The sequence below is a fragment of the Rhinolophus sinicus genome, chromosome 2 (genome assembly GCF_057876585.1).
Source record: "Rhinolophus sinicus isolate RSI-liver-muscle chromosome 2, RSI-T2T, whole genome shotgun sequence".
Taxonomy (NCBI): Eukaryota; Metazoa; Chordata; class Mammalia; order Chiroptera; family Rhinolophidae; genus Rhinolophus; species Rhinolophus sinicus.
Genome location: NC_142502.1, coordinates 90,300,966 through 90,321,227, shown reverse-complemented (window position 1 = coordinate 90,321,227; position 20,262 = coordinate 90,300,966). Strand labels below are relative to the sequence as shown.

General features: G+C 37.5%; 1 protein-coding gene across 1 annotated transcript; it reads right to left on the bottom strand.

The window, feature by feature from the left end:
* Positions 1 to 330: 330 nt before the first annotated feature.
* On the bottom strand, positions 331 to 20,155 carry RHAG (Rh associated glycoprotein). The gene is made up of 10 exons (XM_019734603.3): positions 19,944 to 20,155; positions 12,346 to 12,529; positions 11,545 to 11,695; positions 9,744 to 9,891; positions 9,333 to 9,499; positions 6,084 to 6,221; positions 5,398 to 5,519; positions 2,058 to 2,131; positions 1,728 to 1,801; positions 331 to 1,052 (listed from the first exon to the last, which is right to left on the bottom strand). The coding sequence occupies exons 1-10, from the start codon at positions 20,098 to 20,100 to the stop codon at positions 978 to 980; spliced, it is 1,290 nt and encodes a 429-aa protein (XP_019590162.2). The 5' UTR covers positions 20,101 to 20,155; the 3' UTR covers positions 331 to 977.
* Between the last annotated feature and the right edge of the window lie 107 nt (positions 20,156 to 20,262).

The following is a 20,262-nucleotide window of genomic DNA, read 5'->3' as shown; positions in this document are numbered from 1 at the left end:
AGGACTTATTTTCTTATTGACACTTAGGCACATCCTGGCAAGATTCCAAGACTCCAGAAATAAAATAAAAATCTTAAAATCTTCCAGAGAGGAAAAAAAAAATTGTTTCCCTAGAAATGGTTTTATATGACTATGTCAGTTATCTTATCTAAAACTCAGTTCTTTAATACTTATCCCACCGCATGAAACATTAACTTGATGTTTTATAATGAATATACAGTAACTAACAATTTATTTGGATTGCGTATGGACACTAAATATGAGGAATGTATGTGTTTGTTACTAAAATGAACTCTAACCACCAAAGAAAGGAGAGCCAAAGACTAATGCTTTATTTTATAATAACATTTAATCCATTGAAATTGTATACAAAATTTGGTCAGACTGCATTTGAGCTCTTGTTGCAAATAGTAAACATACAAAAGAAATTAAGCGTAAGAATATTTAAGCAAAGCATAACATTACTAACAACCATTTTTAAAATCAAGAAAGCACTACCAAATAGAATTGTATTACTGCTTTACATACATACAGTTTTCCTATTTCTTATATAGATTTCTTACATACAATATTGCTTCATTGGTTTCAGTTGTGTAATCTTTGGGTCTGAAGACATAGTAACTAAATTTTAAAAACTGATATGATTAGAAAGTATTGGTTTCTTTGCAAATCGACCTTCATAGGGGGGAAATACATGGATATACACAGAATATTCACCCTGTACCTACCCACTGGTAAGAGTAGTCTGGGAATGCCGAATAGGATCCATTTGACCATCTATTTTATGAGTCATGTTCCTTCAACTAAACAATCAGTGAATATCAAGAGATAGAACCAGGTTATATTAAGACATATTTACACTGGACATTTGGGGCTCAGGATTTTCCATTCTGGTCCTTATTCTCACTGGATGTTTTTTATTTATTTAAACTTGATTCTAGATAATGGGAAAGGAAGCTGAGGCAGAGGAACGGTATTCAGACTTCAAGTTTCAGCTGGTTTTGGCCCCCATGTTCATAGACATCATTATCATGTTCTCTCCACCTGGGGACCTTGAAAGAAAACAAGATTAGAACACTTTATAGTTTCTTTCACTTGGGCCTGTCAGAGATTAGTATTAAAGCAAAGATATTTTCTGTAATTGTTATCCAAGCCTTAAAAGAACTGGGAATAAAAATTGTTTGAGTTCAAAAAAAAAAATAAAAGAACAAAAATATTTACCCCACCCACCCTGACTACATTCTTTTTCCCAAGCTTGTTCTCCCTGAAAATCTCGTTGAACATACTCTAACATCTATCACTCTGAGCTTTGCAAGAAATACTTTGGGAGAAAATGTCAGTGGACTAAAAAGGTAGAAACTGGAGGATAGAAAAAGGCTGATGTTTTATTATTCACAGAACCTCTTGTGTTCTCACTGAGATTCTTCAACCTTCCATCTTCCACCAGATTTTGCCTCCTTTTCCTTATGGTATAAAATCTCACTCCACTGTGCAGGATCCCAACTATTTTTATGAGTCCTTACTTCAGCTAAGTGTCTGCTTTGAAAAATACCATAACTTATGATTTCATCTGTTTGGACACATTGCCTCAATTTCTCTAATATATATACATAGGGAGCTCATCCAGTTTCATCCCACTGATGCCACACACACATAAGCTTGAGGTGAGCAAAACTTTCACTAATAGCGTCATAATTTACATCCGTATTTAGAACACTGTATAGTACCTCCCAATAAACAGAATCATCATAGCAGTTCTGGTCAGGTGGCTGTCCCCAGATAGGTAGCTTTAGAATTAAACCTGTGAAGGTGGGAAGAAAGTAAGTCATGTTACGATGCTGGAGAGGAAAACCTACTTGCATGATCAAATACTTTAAAGTAATAATTAAATACTTTAAAGTAATTACTATTATAAAATCATCCCCTTGAGCTTACATGATTACTGTCAGAAATTTAGAACATTTTCAAATATACCTACCAATATGTTTATTAATAATCTGTTATGTGGAGAGCATTAAGTGCAGGAGGTACAGGGAAATGTTTACTTTTATGCTGACCTGTGATCAGCCCTCCACCAAGTGCTGTTCCAATGGAAGAACCTAGTGCAGCTGCTTGCATGGCCGGGTTAAACCTAGGAAACCAAAAGAAAAGAATCTTGTTTTTCTAGGATGCCCACAAACATTTCTCATCTCCTGAGGGGTGTGAATGCCTGCCATCTTCAGACAAGAGTGCAGCATTACACACCAGCAAACAAACATTTGTTACACTTTTTATTTCATTTCATATATTTATTTTCTTTGAAACTCTTAAACAACGTACAAAATTCTTATACGCACTGTAATGACACTTAAACTAGAACCACCCTTTTCTTCAGAATGATCAAAAGATCTTCCTCCGAATAGGTTTGGTATTTTCTAAAAATGTGGTACCAGGTTTTGATCCGTGATCTGATTCATTCAATAAGTATTTATTGAGTGCCCACTCCATGCCAGCTTTTTTCCTACGTAGTGAGGACAGAGTCATGTACATCACAAACATGAGCCTCTATGTCTTCTCACCCAAACCCCAAAGAAATAATTGTAGTGAAATTCAAAAGTTAGTAAGGTAAGAAAAGCTCATTTTAGCATATATTATAGAGATAACTCATTGAAAATATTAAAGTATATCTCTATATATCAGAAGTAGTTACCTTAGAATGAGATCAGTAAAAAAATACCTCATAATTTTGGGAATGGAAGAATGTGATAATAAGCTATTGAAATGCTTAAGGGTGTTGTTACACGAGTGACAAATACACTAGGAATGTAGGAGTCTCCTTACTTAGCACAATGCCTGACTCTTACCAGGCAATTAATAAACAGTTGAAAGATTGAATGAGTGACTGAAGGAAAGCAAACAATTGGAAAATGAGAGTGTGTTGATGTTTCACCCTCATCACTTAAGGGAAAGAATGTACTAAACTCAGATTTCTTTTTTTCCTCTTTATTTGAAGGGTTTATTTTTTTCTACTATGTAAAATATTGTAGACGTAACACATAATCCTTGTAAAAATATTAGAAACCATTAATTAAGATAAAAAGGGAAAAAGTTTAATTTCCCTCAAATCTTATCAGTATAAAAATGTAAAATATAAAGCATGTGTTTCTATAAAAGTGCAATCATGTTATAATACCGATATTTCCATTAAATCTTCATGTCCTTTAATGTCAATAAATGGAGATCTAGATTGAAATTTTTATCGCTACAGAATATTACACTGTACAAATGTACTGTAATTATAGTTCCATAGGTTGGATATCCAATGCTTTATATTTTTTAAAATGTGGTGAGAATACATCTTCTTATGAACACTGTCAACTTATCCAATAATTTCCCTAAAATGAAACGTATCTAGAAATGAGATTATTAGTAAAATGTAATAAACCACTTAAGGGCTTTTCCAAATTGAAAACCGTACAAGTTATATCTCCATTTCTTTACTTTAGCCACCATTCAATATTATTATTCATTTAGTCTTAATCAATTTGATAACTGAAAAAGTGGTAACTTGTTTTCATCTGCATTTTTTTGATTACTAGTTAGGTTGAATATTTAATATATACTTATTCGTTTGATTTTCTTCTTTTGTAAACATCCTGTTAATTTGACCAGAATTTAACAAGATCTTTTATAAAATATTAAAGATGTTTTTGATGAAAAGTGTTCCATGATAATACAGGCTTGGGAAACACTTGGTTAAACAAAATTAATAGCCTTATTAGAGTTAGACTGCCATAATTTGCAAAAATATCCCTTAAGAATATGAACTTCTCATTGTCCTATGCTTACCAAGAAAACTGATCTGCGTTTTAGTATTCTGAAGAGACACATGTGGGGAAATAGTCTTGTCTCTTGGACAAGGTATTTTATCTGAGGTGTGAGACATGTGTGAATTTTACCCACCTGAATGGGCCTTCAGAGACTTGTCTGGCAACCAATGCCCCAACTCTTCCTGAGTAAATTGAGAAGTTGTTGGTAAACCTGCTTACCCATGAAACCTACTCCAAATCTGGCCACCCAGTCAGAACAGATAGACTTGCTTTATTGCATCTGTGGAGCTAGTCTAGGAATGATGCTCAAGAACTCCTTTATTCCTAATCTCCAGGCACTTCTTAAGAGTGTTTGCAGCGTGTTTACACCCTATAAGACTTAGGAGTCGAACTCATTGACACATGCATTTATCATGCTTGATTTGCATTAAAACACTTCAGTGTTTGGCCTTAACATTCTGTTAGGTTCTGGAGAGAACTGAAAGAAAGTGTGAATATTTCTAAGGTTGTGCTCAGTATTTGCAAAAGGGGTGAAAATAGAAAACATACAGAAAAAAAGTGGGTCGGCTATACACATGAAGGATGAAGAAAACTTTCTATTCAGTAGAAAATATGATAAAGTTTTTTCAAATGTTTATTATTACTGGTCTCAACAGGGTTAAAATTCAATCTGCTAAAATTGAAGAGAAAATTTTTCTTTCCAAATTATGCCATTCTAGCTAGTAGTCATCTTGAGACATTTTCAAACACACATTCACTTTTTCTTCGTGCTTTCAACTGGCTTTAAAAATTGAGTGTTTTGCTTTCTTCCTGATTTACTTCAATGATTTATTTGCACTCTATGACCTTACTAGCTGTTTTGCTTGGATGCACTTAATAACGAATTGTTTCAATGTTGTTGCTTAAAAGTGACAAGAGATGGCTTACGACATTGCTTCCATTCTCCTGGATTTGATTGATAGCTATTATCCTCTGTCCATTTAAATAAAGTCTTATGCCCTTTTTTGGAAAAATCTAGGTCTGCTAGGGATTTTAGAGAATAAATAGTGCAATCCTCTTATTTTACAGAAGAGGAAACAGAACAAGAGAGGTTGAGTGACTTATCAAAGGCCACATAACTAGTTAGTGGTAAAGTTGGAGCCACATGCCAGTTATCCTGATTCTCCAGATCCAATTGCTTTCCACATTATGCAAACTCATTCTTCTTTGTGTGGATTGGATGGAAATGACCGCTCAGCTCATCCCATATGCTCATAGGCTCCATTTTGTTATGGGATCAAGTAAAAGAGACAGCCTACTGCAGTCTGATTGTGGTTATCAAATTGCCCTATCTGCTAGGAGACAGTGCCTGTGGTAGAGAAATTTAAATTAACATTGTTAATTTACAAAATAATAATAATAATAATAACGTTAATTAAGACACATCTTTCAGTCAATTCTATTCTCTCAGTTATGTGTCTTTTGGGCTTCAGTAAGGACAATACTTACCAACTATGGCCTGGACTACTAAAGAAAAAGCTCTCAAAATTGGATTTCGCAGAATGAGAAAACATTGGACATTGTGGGGGAAACCCATTCTTTCACTCACTTGTTAGACGCTCCCAGGGTTACTGCCACAATGCCTGCGAGGCCTCCTACCACACCAGGTAAGCCGTGCAGGTTATGCACCCCACATGTGTCGTGGATCCTCAGTTTAGTAGCAAAAAACGGCTAACATTGTAAAAAGAAGAAGGAATATTATTTTGTTAGATATACAGAACTCTGTAACTGATGTAAAAGATCATGCAGGAAAAATTTGATTGTATAGCTTCTCCATCCATATCTAAAACCCACGTAAATCAAAGAATCTGAATACGTTGGTGGCAATACTGCTCATTTCAGTTCTTAGGTGGATTTGAAGGTGAGTGATTTCAAGTGTAACTTCTTACCGACCGATGATATCCTAAATCCCTTTAAAGGGCACAGAGTTCATAATTATACAAAACAAACAACAACGACAAAAAGTTGAGTGGAAGTGCCTTGGAGAAAGTAACAAAGTAGTTAACATTCGCTTCATACTAAGTTATAAATAATTGATATAGAATTCTTTCCTGCTACCCAAAAGAAGTCAGGAAAGAGCAAAATCCAGTGGACACTGAAACGTGAGTGGTATCTCTGACAGTAAGGCAAATGACCCCCACATAAGGAGAGGTACTTATGAAAAGGAATTTTCATAGCTTTTTTGTGATGATGGTGCAGATTCAAAGTCTGACTCAGATCATCTGCTATACTTACAGTCAGAAACTTAAATCCAAGCACAGAGACCATTGCTGCAATGCTCCCAATGATCATGGAAATGTATGGGCCGATTGCCATGTCTGCACAAGTGCCCACAGCAACTCCTCCAGCAAGGGTTGCATTCTGAATGTGAACCTGTGTGGAGCACAAGAAACGTGAACGAAGTGAACAGAATGAGACAAAGTTCAGATGGACTGAAGGAAAACTAGGGTTCGATGGACTCCATGGCACATTCTTCATTCAAAAGGACTACTAATTATTATTTTTTAAGATTTTTCTCAAAATATAGCTAAAATACAATATTGTATTAGCTTCAGAGGTACACCGTAGTTATTCAGCATTTATATACCTAAAGAAGTGGTCACCATGATAAGTCCAGGAACCATCTGACACTGTACCACACTGTCACAACATTATTGACTATATACCTTATGCTGTATATTACATCCCCAAGACTTACTTGTTTTATACCTGGAAATTTGGACCTCCTATTCTTCTTCACCTTTTCTCCCCTTTTTTTAATTTTACAATTACAGCTGACATTCAATATTATTTTATATTAATTTCAGGTGTACAGCATAGCAATTAGACATTTATATAATTTACGAAGTGATGCCCCTGATTAGTCCACCTGGCACTATACATAGTTATTGCCATATTATTAACTATATTCCCTATGCTTTATTCTACATCCCCATGACTATTTTGTAACTACCGACTTGTACTTCTTAATCCCTTCACCTTTTTCACCCTGCCCCCCAAACCCCCACGCATCTATCACTCTGGTAAATCTAGCACCCATCTGACACTATACATAGTTATTACAATATTATTGACTACATTCCTTATGCTGTACCCTACATCCCCATAACTACTTTGTAATAACCAATTTGTACTTCTTAATCCCTTCCCCCTTTTCACACATCCCCAACCCCCCTTCCATCTGGAACCATCAAACTGTTCTCTGTATCTATGAGTCTATTTATTTTGTTTGTTTATTTTGTTCTTTGGACCCCCCCCCCCCCATAAGAAGTCTTTCTTCTAAGCAGTTGACATTTGATATCTTTCTTGCCAGGATTTCTTGGTAGAGCATTAACATTCAGGTTAGTGAGACCAGTGCTAGGAGTTACGTGAGGAAATCAAAAGAAATTGTAGTGGAAGAGTGGGAGTGTGTAGAGCAATTGTTATAACAGAGTTTTGCCTGTTGATGCGGTTTGGGAACGACTCTGTGGTTAGAGCCAAAAGAGGCCTATGGCTGCTGTGTGCGTTGTGGTCTATGGTATCCCAGTATTCAAAGAGGGAATGTAGAGACATTGTAACGTACACATTACACATGAAAGACAACAGCTTTCCCAAATGTCACTGTACTGAGAACTTTTGAGGATGAAGGAAAGAGTCACCAATTTCCATTTACACGAATGCCTCAGAAAAATCAAGTTTCTCAGTCCTTTTAAAGGAGAACCACTGAGCTGTACATTGATGAGTCAGAAAAAGAGTTAATGAAAACTGGGACTAACAGGAATAAGCCTAAAAAATAACTGATGAGTCAGAAAGAGTTAATAAGAACGAGTCTGGGAGCTAGCAAGACTGGGTTTAAAGATTAACCACTAAAGCCAACCGCAAAGTAGTTCTCAGAAGGCGCCAACTGCAACTGTAAACAACTGCAAGGTAACTAGCCCCCTGCATCTGGCATAAAAAATATAAAACCCCTACATTCCCTCACCCAGGGGCAGCCGTCTCCGTTAGACACTGCCATGGCCTTCTGTCTGTGCCCAACTTTCAATAAAATTTTCTTTTCTGAGTCTTGTGAATTCTTTACCTTCTGCAAACGACCTGGAAGTTACATGTATGACTTTTTTCTTTTCATTATTTTCAATTTTCTCTCATGAAACAATTAGCAGAGAATTGAAATACATGTCCTTAGCTATGCTTGAAAAATGACACTATTTTTTTCTTCCATCTGGTTAGAAAAGAAGAGTGGCTGTTCTGAGGGTTACTCCTTCACTGCCATTTCTGTAGCTCAGAGGCAAGAAACTTAGGAGACAAACTTGGGGGATTTAAAAAAAAAAAGTTTTATTTTCAAATAATTTTAGAGTATGTAAAAGTTGTGAAAATACTGCAGAGGGTTTCCATGTATCCCTCATCCAATTTCCCCCAATGTTAACATCTTGCGTAATCATAGAACTAGAAAATTAGCATTGATATAATAGTATTAAAGACCTGAGTTGAATTTCACTAATATTCCCACTAATGCCCTTTTTCTTTTCCAGAATTTTAGTCAGGCTCTCACATTTAATTTAGCTGTTATTTCACTGAGAGAAATATTTGCAGTTAGGAAAACAGAATCAACTTGCATCCTCCCCTCTCTTTTTCTACTCTTGACAAGTCCTATTTCTGAGGAAGATTTTTTTAAGCACTTGAAGACAGTTAACTCTATCATTAAAGAAATATGCCTCAGATCTTTGATTTTTACATGACTATGTTCCCCACTAGACTGTAAATTCCTTGATAACACTTTTTAATTTGCCAGAATACAAATTTGAAGAAATGAATGAATAATATTATCTTCAAAATATTCATCAAGGTCTGAAGTGATGTGATTTGTTGTGGCAGCTTAGCAATGATGCAGAAATGACCTACTCATCTGAGAAATCGTTAGAGTCACTTAGTGAAATTTCCATGGGAGTGGGGTGGGGGAGCAGTTTGCTACCCCCAAATATGCCTTTTTTGGGACACTGATTTTAAGTTGGTTAATTTTAAGAAACAAAACACTCAGGAAGAACCTTTGACCTTCCTCATAACTAACAGAATTTTGATAGAGGACCCGTTCCCGGGAGGGAGCTATGGTCACTTATTTTAATATGAGCTAGGTGTGACAGGAAGGAACCCAGCAAGGCTTCTCTGATCAAAGACCTTTCTGTGTCCCATTATTAAAGATGACCCAATAAACATTTGTTTACCAAAGATTTGCTTCTCCATTTCCATGTGAATTACTCTCCTCCCCTTTGACATCCACACCACCACCCCCCTTTCTCCTTAGCTCAAAATGGCACATACACCTCAACTGTCCGATTTCTTCTCGGGTGTAATATTTTTATGGATCCCCATATGAACATACATAATAAAATTTGGTTAGTTTTTCCTGTTAATCAGTTTAATGTCAATTTAATTCTTAGGTCAGCCAGAATAACTAAGAGGGGAAAGAGGGAAAATTTTCCCTCCCCCAGGAGTTAATATGACACTTACCATATCGAGCTTGCCTCGGTGCTCAACAAGGCTGGAGAATGCATAGGCTGTGACCACACAGGCAGCCAGAGAGAAGTACGTGTTTACAATGGCCCTGTACTGTTTCTCTCCAGGGTCAGCGATGGCTGAATTAAAGCTGGGCCAAAATATCCATAGGAAAAGAGTTCCTGGAGTCAACCACAAAAAGGGATATTAGTTCTGAATATAGAAGATAGTCCAGGGGAGGTAGTTTGCCTTGGGCACTAACAGTGTCTCTACTTTTAGGCTTAGTTATCTAAGAGGGGAAAAGTCAACATAAGCAAAAGTCGTATTCAGAGATGTTCCTTTTTGAACACCTTCACACCTGTGTTGGAGTTAACCTTCCTTGGTGCCTGACCAGACAGGAATCTGGGCAAGTTCATCCCTACTCACCAATCATTGCAAATAAGTCTGAGTGGTATACAGACTCCTCGTTCTCATGGCCCCTTCTCAAGCCTGGTCGATATAAGATGCCCGCTGCAGCCAGGCCAAAGTAGGCCCCGAAGGCGTGGATTGTCATTGATGCTCCTATATCAGAGGCCTGATGGGGCAAAACATTCAGGTAAATAAAGGTGAAACTGAGTCTCACTACTTTACTGGAAGTAAAGTCAGAGAAAGGAGTGCTTTATTGGTTAAGCAATAAGAACCAATAAATCAAGAGAGAGAGAAAGAATGTGTCAGAGAAAGGGAGATAAAACAGGATAGTGAGGTAGAAAAAATATAGGCGTTTGGAGCCACGCAGAACTGACCTTCAATCCTAGGTCAGGTACTTCCTTGTGACGTGACTTTAGACAAAATTACGACACACTTCTCTGAATCTCAGGTTTTGTAAAATGGGGAAACCTACCCAGCTAGCATAAATGATATCACGTTCATAAAGTGCTAGATCCTTTGTGGGCACTCAATCCATTTTAGGTTACGTCTTCAGGTTAGGGAGTTTCTCAGTGAAGTTTTATGTATTGCACATGATACAAAACAAAGATGATTTTTGCATTTACTTGACATTGCAGATTAAATTCACTTAATTGCAGCTCAAAAACCTGAAGCTACAAAAAGCCTGAGTCTTTCCTATATTTTTTCACTCTGCTGTGTAACAATATGAAAACCAGCCTGAGCTCCAAGATTCACTTGAAGAAATGTATGTTAGGTCCCTCTGTAGGATACTGTATGGGTTTGAACTGGTTTTCTACGTTTCCTGCCTCTAGAAGGAAAGTTCAGAGTACCAAACCCGAGACATTGCTCTGTACTTATTAAGGTAGAAAGAAGCTACAACTTTAGTAATTTACGATTTCCGTACCCGATAAACTCCTATACCTTTCAGGTCCAGCTTATCTGTCATTTCCTCAGAGAGCCCTTCCTTAGTCCCACAATCTAAATTAGGTTACCCAGTTACATTCTCTCATAGCCTCTTCCACTGTTTTTCACAGTATGCATTATAATTTATAATAATATTTATATGTGTGTGTGTGTGTGTGTGTGTGTGTGTGCGCACTCATGCATGCATGTGCTTGTTTGCTTACGGGTGGGTGAATGTATAATTTGTTTGATGTCTATCTCCCCCTCTAGATTGTAAACTCTATAGCGATAAGGATCTTCACCATTTTGTTTGTCACTGAATAGCCACACATGACACCTAGAAAGTTATCAAAGATAACTGCTGTTGGATTAAATGTTAAATAGAAGCATAACAAAATACTGGAAACTGCCCAGAAATATTCTATTTATAATCCTTGGGGGACTCAATGAAATTTTTATAAAAGAGAAGAAATTTGACATAGGCCATATTAAAAGCCTTAGGAAAGGCTATTCACCCAGTGGTTTAAATAGGAATAGGAACTGATCATTGATAGGCAATATGATAAAAAAATTTTGCAGTTAGAAAACTCTGGGTTTGAATTCAGAATCAGGCAAGTCATTTATTATCCTATGATCATCATGGTTTTTTTGTGTGTGTATATAAATAGTACCAACAGTCATGCCTACCTTACAGCATTGTGATAATGAAGTAAGACAATACTTAGACTATAAAACTCCTGGTTTACAGTAGGCACTCACATACATGAGGGCTATTAACACTATTTGCTGTGGTATCTATCACTCTCGCCAAGGACTGTCATTGTATAGATTGGGCATCCATTCTGTATTGTGACCACAACTGGTGTCCAAAGCCAGGTAAGCGTAAATTTTCTCTTACCTTGAATATCTCACCAACCAGATATTCATTGCCAGCGAAGACTGTAATTTCTATGATTGTCATGATCAGCATTTGGATTGGACTTATTTTTCCCAGGACAGCTCCAAAAGAAATCAAAACAGTGGCCGTACTGAAGTCTGCATTTATCATGCTGAGGGGAAAAGCAAGACTACATTAAAGAATAATGCACACCCAAAATAAAACTGTGAGTTGTAATGAATTATAGCATCACTTTAGCCGGAGTTCAAGGCCCTTCCCCCCATCAGTCCCCATCAGGCGCTGCCTCCAGGCCTACATTTGTCCTCTCCCACTGTCTTACCCTTCCTCTCTTCCGTTCATTATACATTCTTCATTTGCTCTAACATTTCCTTTATCTTAACCTACCGGGTCTTTATCTCATTTCTGGTTTTACTTTATTTTTGTTGGTCTGAAAAATGAATTATTTTCTAGAGCATTTACATTTCAAAAACAATCTTAGAAAAATAACTAATGGTGTAGTTTTGCTCTCTGTAGCTGAGGCTGAGGTGGAAGGAATAATAATTTTGTGCAAGGAGATTTCTTATACCCTTAAAGTCAAACCAGAGAGGACATAGACATGCATGTATGATCCAGCTCAGTAAAACAAGGTGGTGATTTGCACCCTTGGATCTCAAAAATCGTCTAATGCCTAAGGGAGACGATTTAGCAGCTAGTTCTGAGGCTGACTGACAAGAGACTAAACAGAGGAACAATTGTTCTGAAGACACAATGGTTGAAAACTAAGGGATTAAAAGAAGAAAAACAAAACTAAAGGATGCTCACCTTTCAATGTTAACGTGAATTCTCTCATTGTGGTGGTGCAAGATTCCGCGTATTAGAGTGCCCCACTGGAGGCCCAAAGCAGCAATGAGTAGGTTGATGCCCACACTACTGAAACCATATTTCTTCAGGAAGGTCATGAGGAAGCCAAACCCAACAAATATCATAACATGCACATCTTGGAATACTGCAAAAGAGCAGAGAGGAAAAAAAAATCTGCGTTAGGGGAGCACTAAGAACATGTTATATCATAGTATATCCCATTTATTAACTGCTACATCCTTTGCATAAGACCCTGCAAAGGCAAAAAATTAACTGGGCAGCCAAAGGCAGCCAGCTCGGGTACTACAAGACCTTGGGCGAGTTATTCAGTATTTGAACCTTTTCTTGGAACACTGTGAACAATCATCAGTGTGCCTTTCACGTATGCTTTTCATCTTCTCCCTGAAAAGTTTTCCATTACTTTCTATTTGAAGAAAACTTGGCAAAGCACAGTGTAAGCATCACCCTCTCTTGCAGACTTTCCCAATACTCCCAGGGAAAATTAGTATTTGCTCCTGTCTTTCACACAGCTTCCTGCATATATCTCAGCTTTAGCATGTATCACATTGTATTGGCATTTATTAAACATTTAATAGTTGATGAGGTGTCCATCTCCTGCACTAGACAGTGAGTTTCCTGATTGATGAGATTAGGATATAGTCATCCATTGCTCCCCAGAATTTGGCATAAAAGCCTGGAGGTAATAAAAGAGGCAATAATGACTAAATGAATAAGCTACAGTCTCCATTTATCAAATGTGTATAATAGTACCAGCTCTGGAAATCTTACCAGATCTTTATTTAAGTCAAATGGTATAATGTCTTTGCTAGCGCTTTCTAAGCTAGTGTCCAGAAGGCTGTATCCTTAGAGGAGCAAATACTTGACTTGGTGTCTGGAGATGGAGGCTCAGATCCCCCAATTCTAGCACGTGATTATGTGACCTTGGGCAAATCACTTATTCTCTGTGAGCTTCGGTGTTCTTATCTGCAATACTGAAAAGGCCCTATTTCACACAGTGATTCTGAGTGGGATAACCTCTGGGGGAAGGAATGTTCAGTAAAGCTCAATATGAACAAAACATTTGATCAAATGTGAACACACAGGTTTTCCCTCAAGAAACTTACAGCTTAGTTGGCTAGATGTCTGTTTGGTAGAACCATATGAAATTGACATTTCTGCATTGAAATTGCCAATGAAAATGGTTCAACTATTGGCAATTTCTTGTAATTCAACCTAATAGATATACAAAGCAAACTGAGACCAATTGGGAACAAATATTAAACCAGAGAGAAAAAAATAACATTTAAATGTTGAATTAATATTCACCACTGTGGCTGGAGGTAGTGGAAATAGGTATGAGGGAGCACATGCCTAGAAGATACGTGTAGAGAAAATTGATGTTAGAATCGAATTAAATGTTTTTCAAAGTTATGACTTTTTAAAAAAATTAAATTTATTGGGTGACAGCGGTTAGTAAAGTTATATAGCTTTCAGGTGTACAATTCTGTAATACATCACCTATATATCACATTGCGTGTTCACCAGCCAGAGTCAGTTCTCCTTCCATCACCATATATTTGATCCCATTTACCTTTGTCTACCACTCCCTCCCTCCTTACCCTCTGGTATCCACTAAACTATTGTCTGTGTCTATGAGTTTTTGTTTCTTTAATTGTTTGTCTTGTTCCTTTGTTGTTTTCAGTTTTATGTCCCACATATCAGTGAAATCATATGGTTCTCGACTTTTTCTGTCTGACTTATTTTGCTTAGCACAGTAGTCTCAAGATCCATTCATGTTGTCACAAATGGCAGTATTGCATCTTTTCTTATGGCAGAATAGTATTCCATTGTGTATATATACCACATCTTCTTTATCCAATCATCTATCGAAGGACACTTTGGTTGTTTCCACATCTTGGCCACCATAAAAAAAGTTGCAATGAACGTTGGAGCACATATATCTTTACAGATAAAAGTTTTCAGATATTTTGGGTATATAGCCAGGAGAGGGATTGCTGGGTCATATGTAATTCTATTGTTAATTTTTTCAGGAATCTCCACACTGCCTTCCATAGTGGTCACACCAATCTGCATTCCCACCACCAGTGTATGAGGGTTACTTTTTCTCCACAGCCTTTCCAATACTTGTTGTTATTTGTCTTGCTGGTGATAGCCATTCTACCTGGTGTGAGGTGATATCTCATTGTGGTTTTTATTTGCGTTTCTCTGTTCATTAGTGATGTTGAGCATCCTTTCATATGTCTGTTGTCCATCTGTATCCCAAAGGTGGAGTCAGGATTGAAATTAATACCTGTCTCCACCAATTCCTCCATGCGTGAGCATGGCAGGGGATAACCAAGGCAAAGTTCTGGCCTCTCTGGCACTTAGAGACATGTTACTATCCCTACTCTCTCTACCTTTGTTCTACTATCGGATCCAGGAGCCAGTGAGTTTAGGGTGGTAAACTATGCCACTCAGGTTTGTCGCCTGTAGGGGAGGCTCTGATGCACTGCCCAGATCCCTGCTTCAGAAAGGAAGCATTTATTCCTTCCATGTCCCCTGGCTGTAGGGAATGCTGACAAATGACAGCCCTAAGCTCTTAATTCTCTTGGGAAATTCTCTTGTTTTGCATGTCACAGCCCTTTCCTAGCATAGCCTGTGCCCAATGCCTGATTCACATGAGCATCCCATCCCCTTGACTCAGGAAAGGACCACAAAAAGCTAGATAATCCTGGTCTTTCTCTGTCCAAACCCTCCGGTGGACCTTCAAGGCACCCCCTAACAAACTGCTTTCAGGCTAATGTCTGTTTCCTAGGGAACCCAACCTGTAGCACCTTTCTTACGGGCTTCACCGTCCTCTGCAGAACTTTCCTGACTGTCTCCCTGACACAACTTGCATACCACATTTATTTCCAAATTTGCAAATTAAATCCAAAAAACTAATCTGTGGCAATGATCTCACCCAGAAGAGGATGAAGAGGCTGGCTTTTCAAAGTTACCCAGCATTTGAAAAGGGTCCCTTGAAAGCCTGGGGATTTCTCCTGAAGTATTACTCTATGACAAAAAAGAGGATAGACAGATAAAATTAGCATCATAGATGTTACTAGTTTCACTAGTGTCCTTTGGTGGTCCAAAGCCAGTCTAACTTTTGCATGAGTGCAGCAAATGTAAACATAAAGAGAATGAGAAAACCAGATCTATCTTTCATGATTCAGGCGCATACGCACTCTTTGAACCCTACCCACATGATGAGGCTTTGGCCATTTAATTGTTCTTTGGAGCCACCCCCTAGAGAAACAGTATCAAGAGGGTGAGAGAGGGAACAATAGACCTCTGAAAATTATCCCTTGTCAGCCGCTGTGAGGACAGTCTCAGAAAGGAGAATGCTGCAATTTTCTTTTTTCTATGGATGGGCAAATGTCAACTAACTTCAACCTGTTTGAGTTTTGAAACATAGGTGGCCATATATACTCGTCTATCTTGACAAGTTGTTTTTCTATCATTTAATTTTTATATGTAAACATTTAATTTAAATCATACTATAAGTTGGAGTAGAACTTAGAGAATATGCACGGCTTATTAACTGGCTATGGCTATGGTTTTACTAAACCTTACTTGGGTAGTTTTTTCTCCTTAAAGGAAAGTTTGGATTAAATGAAGTCCAAAGTCTCTTCTAGCTGCACAAGTTGTTTATAGCTACGAAGCTAGAATGAAAATAAGGACCCAGTGTTACCGACTTCACTGTTTTCTCTTTTTTTAGTTACACCAAGTTATTTTCCTGAACATTCTTTTCTTGTTCCTCCTGTAATATACTGATTTTAAAGCATGCAGTAACCAACTAATTAAAAAAGTGTTTTATCTAATTTTGTAATATCTCACACTCGCAGTAATAATTCTTCACATTCTGTCCCCATTCCCCTTTGATGGAAAGCCAGACCTTTAATGTGGAGGGAGGAGTTGCTTGTTTCAACTGTGCTCCAAATTTTTTTCTCCTCTGATCTAATTCTTGTTACTGCATTATGCCACAAGGGGGCCTAAGAACCTTATTTATTAAGTTGCTAAAGAGAGCTTACAAAGTTGTGAAAGCTCTTGGCAGATGATTCTGTATAAAATATATGGATAGAAAGGTTTATAAGCAATTACGATTATGCATTATCTTTCATTCGCTCTAGGAATTTGTGGGTGGGGATTAGGGACAGGGCCATAAGTTTAGTTTTGTGGTGCAAGACTGCCATGAAAGAAATAAAGATTCCCATTTGTAGAGCAAAAACCAATTTCATTAGTGGTTTGATTGTTGTAGGTGTGAAGTCTTCTAACAGTTTTTAAAGACTGCCAAGACTTACCTACATCCGATATTTTCAACAGGGGGCGATTTTAGTCTCCAGAATAGATTTGGTGATGTCTAGTATTTCAGTTCTGCTTTACTTCCATGTTTCCCTCACAATAGGATATCTTGCAAGCCCTGATAATGCTGCATGTTTAAAATGCAGCTGATTATTCCAACTACCACCGACAACCAGGCAAAATAAAACAGAACCCTCCTCTACTACTACCTTGGTCAGCCTGCTATCATTTCTCTCCTGGATGACTGGATTGTCTTCCTAATATGTCTTCCTACTCAACCTCTTGCCCCCCTACAACCTATTCTCTACTTAAAAGCCGGAAGGATGCTTTAAGACCTAAGCCGCGTCATATCCCTCCTTTCAAAGTCCTCCAATGGCTTCTCAATTCACTCAGAATAAAAACAACAAGCTTACAATTGTCCACAACAGGCTTTCACATATCGGACTTTATTCTCCGCACTTTCTCTCTACATATGTTAAATACCTCAGGGCCTTTGCATTTGCTATTTCTTCCACATAAAATGCTCTTGCCCCAGTATGCGTATTCTGGTTTATCCTTTTGTGGGGACAGAGCCAGGAGTGCAGTTTCCAAGCTCTCGGCCTCACGTAGAAAGGTGCTGGCTCAGGTAGTAAATGGCCATCAACTGTGATTGGATGGCCATCAGCTGTGGCTAGTTGGCCCTCAGCTGTAACCAGTGAGCCATTGGCCACTAATATAACTGCTGTGGCTAAGCTAACAAAAAAATGGGGGTTAGCAGGAAGATGGTGGCTGAGCTAGCAAGAGTGGATTGCAGTTAGCAAGGCGGATTGCAGCTAGCGAGGGGAGTCAGTCAGTTGGCAGAAAAGCGGACAGCAGGTCACACGTCATGTGAATCCAGCCTCCAGTGAGACTATAGTGGTGTGACTCCCCTACATATGGCTCTGTGGGTGTTCCTTTTTGGCCTCACCACGTCCTGCGTTCTTATGTGGGGAGCGGGAGCAGAGATCCCGCCTGTCACCCCACATGACACTTTTTTTTTAGTTCTATTTACAGTCACTTCATATTAGAAGGAATTTTCTAGATGATACATCAACTGCCTTCCTCAACCAGATTTATCATTAAACCACAGAACTAGAAAACAATTTAAGTGACTGTTTCATAATTCTCTCAAAGACGGTACAGAATTGGTATCACTTTAGATGCGTAGGATAGAAGTTCATTAATTGCATGCAATGGATACATTGAGCTATTAAGACTAAATTCTTTCACATTAACCAGGTTGTGAAAGGCTGAAAAGACATCCTCCCTTGTCTAAATGCATCTATTTCCCTAATATTGCTTCATTTATTGCTGTGGCATTTTATTACCATCTAAATGTGTGTGTGTGTGTGTGTGTGTGTGTGTGTGTGTGTGTGTATAAACATATAAAATTATATATATGGTTTCTGTGTCTATAGTCTATCTTTCCCCACGGGAATATAAACTTCATAATGGCATGAACTTTGCCCGTTTTGTCTGTTTTGTTTAATTCACTGGCTAGAGTCTAGAAACTTGGTGATTGCTTTACAAAAATTGGGAGCTTAATAAATATTTTCTTAATGAATCATGAAATGACTGATATTTCATGTTTCTTGCAAGCGAAGTATACAGGTTGTATGATTGCTAGGCAATTGATAAAATGACTGTGGTTAGTAATTCTTCTCTCCAACTTGTTTTTTTCCTCAAATTCTGAATTGAAACTTTACCTAGGAAATCTGATGCGGGAATTTAGAGAATTCAGCTTGAATTATGGAAATCATGAAGCTCTTAAACTCTTAAGACAACATTATTTTAATGACACTAATCTTAGATCATGTTTTGGCATTTTGTTTCTTTTACTGCTGTAGTTCTTTGTTCACATTTGTACCAGATAGCAGTCTTGGAATAAAGAGATCATCTTTGTTTTATTTTGAATGTTTCCTGTAGCTTGGTACTGAGTAAAAATAATTATTAGATGATTAAATGATACATACAAACACATACAGCGTTGAACAGAATTCTGTTCTGTGTTGGTGTTCTCTAGCTTGAAAATTATAAAGTTACTCAATCAAGAACCCTCTTAGAAGACCATCTATGTAGTGGAAAAAGAACTAGGATTTGGAACCTGACTCTCTGACTTGTGGTTCTGACTCATCTCTGCACTTGCAATTGTGCATTTTGGCTGAGTCATGTAGCAGCTCTAGGTCATAATTTCTACATGAGAGTACTCCCCATTATATAAACTCCCTCAAAAAAAGTGTAGAAATGAGAAAACAACTCCCCATTATATAAACTCCCTCAAAAAAAGTGTAGAAATGAGAAAACAAGTGCCAAATTTTAAAAAAAAGATTACATATTTGTTATAAAACTGTAATAGGTTTGCTACTACTTTAAATAATTTTTAACTATTTAAAGTTATTTAATCCTCATTAAAAAAAATACTCTATATAATAGGGATATAATGCCACCTCCTTCCATGGTTAATGAGGTAATGAACATACCTGGTTCATCATAGGCAATCAGTATATGATAGTAATTATTATTATATTAACTACTTCATAGCTTGCTCTTCCAAACTTGAAACTAAATTCATTCTTTCCTTTGCCACCATTCCCAGTGAAGGATTCTACTTTTAAAATGTGTTAGGTACTCAAACTTTTCTTCTCATCTCAAAGGAAAAACTGTCTTCTTTTCTGAATATTACAAAACCCTGAGTACATCCTTCTCAATTAAAACTCCATTTACATCCTATAGAACCCTAAATACTCTTTCTTATGCCTTCGGGACCCCAGATGATATCCTGGCTCCTATTCTAAATACTCCATTTTGTTTTTACTCTCTCTCCTCTAAAGTTACCTCCCACCTTTTTTTTTTTTTTTTTTTTTTTTTTTTGGAAGTGGTATTTGTACACCTTGCAGAACTAGTGATCAATTCAAGGGAAAAATAAGGTCATTTAACAAAAAAAAATTGATCAATTATTTTAATTTTTGGCCTCTTGTTCTGATATTTTAATAGATACAGATTCTATCCAAACACACTAATTACAGAGACCAGATGTCATAGCATAAACTTACAATATCCTTAGCACTCATAACTATCACATGATTCTGTAAGAAGCTCCAATGTGGAGCTCAAGCAGTTATTGTATTCAAAGATTTCACGTTCTGAGAACCCAAAGAATCTAAAAATATATAATAAGAAGTAGATTGCCTACTCACAAGCATACGACACAAGGAATTTGTCCACATTTCCTGGGTCAGTGGTGGTATTCTGCTGGTGCACGTTGTGATCCGTTTCATAATGAACAAATAATGCAAATAAAACAATCATAGCAACCTCCAGGCCAAGGGCCAGGAGAGGTAATTTGAAACGCATGTTTGTGGCAAAGGACAGAGGTAGACTGAGGGCTCCACAGGCTGTGGGAGATTGATAAAAACAGAGGCACTGTTCTCTGTGGATTTAGACTGCATGTAGAAGGCACTCCCATGACATTGCAGGAAAAAAAAAAAAAGGTAAAACTGGTTAAAATGTCCCACC